This window comes from Charadrius vociferus, unplaced genomic scaffold (genome assembly GCF_000708025.1).
Source record: "Charadrius vociferus isolate BGI_N301 unplaced genomic scaffold, ASM70802v2 scaffold15, whole genome shotgun sequence".
NCBI classification, from domain to species: domain Eukaryota; kingdom Metazoa; phylum Chordata; class Aves; order Charadriiformes; family Charadriidae; genus Charadrius; species Charadrius vociferus.
In genome coordinates this window covers 6469450-6475449 of record NW_009650064.1, presented here as the reverse complement: position 1 = coordinate 6475449, position 6000 = coordinate 6469450, and the positions used below count along the sequence as shown (strand labels likewise).

The window sequence follows — 6000 nt, the reverse complement described above, 5'->3', positions numbered from 1 at the left end:
AGACTGGGAAATGGCACTCAGTTTTCTTGGGGAAATCAGCAGAAACATGACTGTAAGTAGGCACCCAGAGACATGCAAGAGCAAGACAAGTATATGTGTTACTGTCCCATGGCATATTCCAGCCTCCCAGCTGTTCTCAGCTGGGGTACTTTCTGAGCTGGACATGGTTTCTGTGTATTTAGTAGTCTTTGGTTGTTTGTCCTCCACAAATGTGTCCATCTTCTCTTGAATCTGTATAAAGTCTTGATTTACAGAACATTCTTTGGGTAGGAGTGGTCCACATGAAGGTGATGTGCGATGAACTGGTTCCTTTTAGCCTGAGTCACTGGGTTTGTTTGATAACTTCTTGTTCCAGTATTAGAAAAGAAGGTGAATCACTGCTCTCTATTCAGCCTGTTTGTGTACCTCACTAGCTTGTAGACCTCCGGCATGTTTCTTTTGGTCATCCCCTTTTCCAGTTTGAGGCATCCTTAACTTGCTTCCTTGTTCCTTGTATGGGAGCCATTGCACGTCTTTGATCATCCTCGTGGCCATTCTCTGAACGTTTCCCAGCTCTGTCTTGTCCTTGTTTAGATGAGAGGACAAGAATAACAGACAGTGCTCAATTGGCAAAAAATGGATTAATATAGTGGCACACAGGAGCAATGAGTTATGCTTTTCTGCAATAGATACACAAAAATAAATGTAATGCACATTGTCTGAACAAGAGTTGAAAAAAAATTGTACTGGGAACTTACAGGGAACTAGAAAGCAATCTTGGTTGAAAAATTGTTTGCTGGGTATAGAGGTACTAGAGGCTGTGTCATCAGTTCAAAATCCTACATTATTTTTAGTAGCCACCTTGTTTGACTTTAATTTCACCCATTTAAAGGATTCATAGAAGTGGGAACATCATTTTTCTTGTTTGAGGCAGCTGCAAATGAAACAGAAGTAGCATACTTGGATCTTTCTTTGTTATTGCTTTGAGGGGGGAATCTGTTGAGCAGTCTTCAAAACTGAGGTGAAGATCATTTGCTGACCGAGATACAGTTGTTTCAGAACGAGAATTTTAAATTGTTCTTTCTTTGGGACTTTTCTGTTACCTATGCTAACTCTAGACTTTGTAAGTGTGTTACACTTCTAATATGTCTCACTTACTTTCCAGAAAAGAAATGCCTTTTCCTCCAATGTTCTCACTGCTGTTGCTTTGGTCATAACTAGAATGGCAAGGGCAGACAGTGTCTTTCTAAGCACATATCTGCCCATTCTGGTGATCTAGGGTTTTTTCATCCCATTTTATTCTGTGTAGTACAAGTGATTTTTAATTGCAGTGCACTCAGTGTTTATGTTGCTGATAAACTTCATATGCATGACATGAAGAGATACTGGTGTATATGTCATTTTTGATTGATATCATGATAAATGTGATACAGAACACCTTAAACATTGTTTTGTTTAGTATCTTTCCAGTTCTTATCTTGTTTAAGAAAGTAGACGTTTTCTTTTAATTCCATGAAAAGTGTTATTATTGAGATCTTGGTTTGCTCAGAATAATTTACAAAATGCTTTGAAAATCCTGTTAAAACACAAATACAGGTGTCCTGATACAGGCAGACACCAATTTATTTATATTACTATCTCTAGTTTGTAACTTTTAAATCTAATAATTGGGAGTTAAAAGTAGACTGATTTAGACTTGAAGTAATATCCAACCAGAGTAATTAAAAGCTTTTTTGTGAGATGTGAGGATTGACACTTCAAGTTTGAAGTTGAATGGCTTTATGAAAGAGCTGGTTTAAGCCCAGAGGAAATCAGTGGCTACAAAATTTCAAGCAATGTTGGACAGTAGGTCAAACTGGAGAGCTAAAAATTCTGGAGCGCGAGTTAAAGTTAAACCTTTTAATCATACTTCGAAAATGACATAAATGTTATGGGGTGTCATCTTTAATACAATAATTATAACAGACTTATTGCAATGAGTGTTTTTGTATGGAGACTTGCACTCTGTGAATTAGCCTTATTGCCTTTCAGACTGGAAAATAAATGGGCCAGGGCTTCAGACTGCTGCTGTTTATAAAAAACTTAACAGAAGCCAAAGAAGCCCTCAGTCTTGTGATGTGATCTACATGGCCTAGCAGACTGGACTTTTTAATTGTATGTTAGACTAAAAATTCATAAATCTGCTTAGTTCCAGTAGATCTGGAAGCAGGAAAAAAAGTGATATTATATTTGCTTTATAAAAGCTTTCACCATATGAACAACAAGCAGCTGTATTTAAAAGTAATAGACTAGCCCAGTTTTTATATTACAGTAATGTGCTTAGTATGTTACTGTACTATAGCAGCATAAAATCAGGATGAGAGTAGAATGGAATTGGCACCAATTTCTCCCAGTGTCTGTATCAACTTATCTAAACTACTGCTTTCCTTCATTTGTGTAATATATTCACCATGGAATAAACCAGTTAACTTCCAGTTTGCGTTCTGGGTAATCCCAGAGTATGGCCTCAAGAGAAAACTTATTTGATTTTTCTAAGGAATAACATAGGAATTGATTTCTGTATTGTTATATTGTTATTTTAGTTAGACATACGACATGCTTTAATTGAGTCTTTTTGTCAAATATATCTGCTGTGGGATTGAATCAGTAGCAGTAACTGGCTGTTACCTGCTGCTGTGGGGATTTCTCAGAGTGCAATTTTAGGTATTGTGTTGTAATAACTTAAAAAAAAAATGTCTTCAGGGGCAGTAGACCTGCGACAGAGAAAGAAGCAACACTGCACAGAATCTGACAAAATGGCTCCAGAGGAGAGAAACAAAGAAAACTCAAAGCTGGGAAGATCGCCAAAATGTAAGCTACAGAACTTTTAGCCAACTTCTGATTTTTCATTATTCTTTTACATTTTATGGGAAGATATTTGTAGCACTGTAATTTATAACAGACTTATTTTGAATTAGGGTTTTGAATGTTTCAAAAAAAACCAGGCATGCACATTAGAATTCTTTAACAATGGCATTTTATGTATTGCAGAGTAAAATGGTAGTCCTGGATTGTTTCAGGTTGGGGGAGGAGAGGGGAAGAAAAAGGGCAAGAGGCAGAGGGGTTAAGAATCTCACTGTTGTTTGAGTACAAATAAATATTTTAATTGTGCCTGGCATGATCTTTCGTTTGGGAAGCCAAAAGGCATGAAGTAATGGTACTGAAACATGAACAGACAAAAAGTCTTTACAGCTTTTCAAGAAACAGAACTAAAACCAGGTGTAATCTTAGGCAAGTGCTTACCAAGTTACCAAAAACTTTTATGTTAAAAGTGCATACTGACTTGAGGTTACTACAGATGAAGTAGACACCCATTGAATGAGTTTGGTAAAATTCAGATTAGTTCCTCTTTTATTTAAAAACAGAATGGAGAGCAGAATGTCTCAGTATTGATGTTAGATGTGATATTGCCACCTCTTTCTGTTAACGTTTTTAAGAAGTTTGTGGTGTTTTGGGTAAAATCTAGAGTTCACTCTGTTTATTTGGAAGACACTTTTCCTTCTTGGAATTCATGTGAAAATGTAGCTTACTAGAATGGAGAGAAATTTGCAGTGCAGTGTGTGAGTATTTTATCTGAGAGTCCTGTGAAGCAGTGGTAGCAACTGGAAAAGAAAATTCTGCGGGACAGGAATAACTAACCAGTTCTCGATGTATCTATACTGGTGCTGGTGTGATAATTCTGATACCGATAACTTTACCTGCTGTTGAGATATTAATCGTATTTAGGGCGTACTGTTTGTTTCTAAGTCCTCTGGACTATTTTAGCTTTTTCACTATCCCTTTTCAGATATGTTAATTCAGCGTTTTGCGAAACTTTTCTTTGGCTGTCTTGCGGCAGTCACTAGCGGAATGATGTATGCTGTGTACCTCTCAACATATCATGAACGGAAATTCTGGTTTTCCAGCAGGCAGGTAAAGAAAATGTTAAACTACTGAAACAAAAGCCAAATTGTGTCCTTGAAATAAAAACTGATCCATGTCAGGTTGGAACTGCTTGCTTGTAAAATCCCATCTTGTTCGAGTCAGGCTTCTGCCTTTGATATAGTCTCTTTTTTTTTTTTTTTTTAAGTGTTTCTCCTACTAATAGTAGTCTTGTCTTTTCATGCTTTTATATGATTTTCCATGCCATCCATTATTATTGGAATACCTTTCTAAAATTTGGACAAAAAAACCTGAAGCATACTGGGATTGCATAAGCTAAACAGATTAGAATAACTATTCAGTTTAGGTTACATCTTTTTTTTTTTTTTTTTTTAATAACCATATTATTTAGTGAAGTATGGAAAATTGAATGGATTTCAGGATTGTGAACATGAAAGGGTCCGTCCAGTGGATCTTGTGCTGACATATGATGTGGATTTGAGTTGTTCTAATTCTGAGCATGTTTGCTAAGTTATAGAGAGCATTATATACCTGACAGAGGTGCTGTGAAGATTAATGTTTTGAGGAATACTTTGAAGATGTACAGTGGAGTCATAACCATGTGCTGTATCACAAAACCAGTCTATCTGAAAATATATAGTCTTCTATGGGAAGAGATTGCAGGAGGTGAATATATTTTTTTTTTTTCCTAGGAACTTGAACGAGAAATTACATTTCAGGGTGACAGCGCCATTTATTACTCATTCTATAAAGAACTGCTAAAGGCTCCTTCCTTTGAAAGAGGTACAAAACCCGTTTGTTTTATTAACCTTGAAAAGTCCTGTTCCGTTTGGAGAGAGTACAAAGCTCTTGCAGACTGGGGAGACTGATTTTATATTCTTCTATAGGTGTATCAGTCAGATTAATTATGAACTGCATGCTGACTTAACTTTTCAGTGCCTTTAAAAAAAAATACTTAACTATCCTGTATGCTAGCAGATTGCCTTTAATCAGTAGTCTGGAATAGGATTAGTATTACTCTCATATTGTCCCGTATGGAAGTTATTAGGTTTGCCTATGCTACATAGGGGATTTTCTGCCATGTAAACATAGTTGATCTTTAATTTGGTAATGGGGGATGGAAATGACTTTTTTCCATACTCTGTCAGAAGATGGAACGATTCCTGTCAAGAGTTGATCTGCTGTATCCTGTCCCTGCCAGAGATTTCTACTCCTGTCAGCTATGATGAACAGATGTTGATGACCACTGAGTGGTGGGGACAGAAACCAACAGGAAGGAGAACAAACTGGGTCGCAACAGTGTCTCCTCCTTTTGCCCTCCTGCTCTTTATCTGGCACCGGCTCTGGAGCTCACTGACCCTAGGTTCCTAAATCAGCAGAAAACTAAAGCAATGAAAAGAAGATGGAACACTTTTGTGCTAGTTCAGTGAGTTCAGAAAGGCCACCTGGGCTAGCATGGGGAAAAGGTGAGAACTCCCGGACAGAAGAGGGAGTGAACAGCCCTGTCTCTCAAAGGTCAGCTGCTGAATTAGTTCAGTCCCCTCATGAAACCTCATCTGAAGCCAGATAAACTTTGTAGGTATAGTTTTACTGGTTGAACAGTTTCCCAGCTGATGTGTAGTTCATCAGCAATATATGAGGTCTTTGGTACAGTCAGTTCCTCTTTATCTCTGGGGAGATTACCCATGGGGATAGATGGACTGCCTCATTCGGGCATGCTGCCTCTGCAAAGAGACAGATTCAGGTGTGTACCAGGTATTATGGGGGCACCCGGTTTTCAAAGGTATATCATAGCTGTGCTGAACCCAGTTATAAGTCCTGGTTTGGCTTGCAGAGAATGAGCTGCAGACCCCACGGCAAGATATGCTCAGGGCTGGAAACAGTAATCTTGTTTGGCTGTTGCATGTTGTCGGGGTTTTTGTTGGGTTTTTTTTCTCTAATTAGGATTATTTTTCCTCTTCCCTTTATTGTCCTAAGTAATGATGTCAGGTTTTTAATTATAGTATTTCAGAATGGTGTATCCTTCAAGTATGCCAGCTTCGATTTCATCTCAATTCCATACAAAGGCGTATTTTGTTAAATGACTGATTCTTAGAAGTC

The 6000-nt window shown here is 37.7% G+C and overlaps 1 protein-coding gene across 1 annotated transcript in view; it reads left to right on the top strand.

Moving 5' to 3' along the window:
- The first annotated feature begins 290 nt into the window (after positions 1-290).
- DPY19L4 (dpy-19-like 4 (C. elegans)) overlaps positions 291-6000 on the top strand; it is a 28403-nt gene continuing 22693 nt past the window's right edge. The window contains exons 1-4 of the mRNA XM_009891843.1: positions 291-369; positions 2722-2829; positions 3806-3930; positions 4593-4683. Coding sequence (XP_009890145.1) covers positions 291-369; positions 2722-2829; positions 3806-3930; positions 4593-4683 — 403 coding nt within the window. The remainder of the gene's footprint in view (positions 370-2721; positions 2830-3805; positions 3931-4592; positions 4684-6000) is intronic.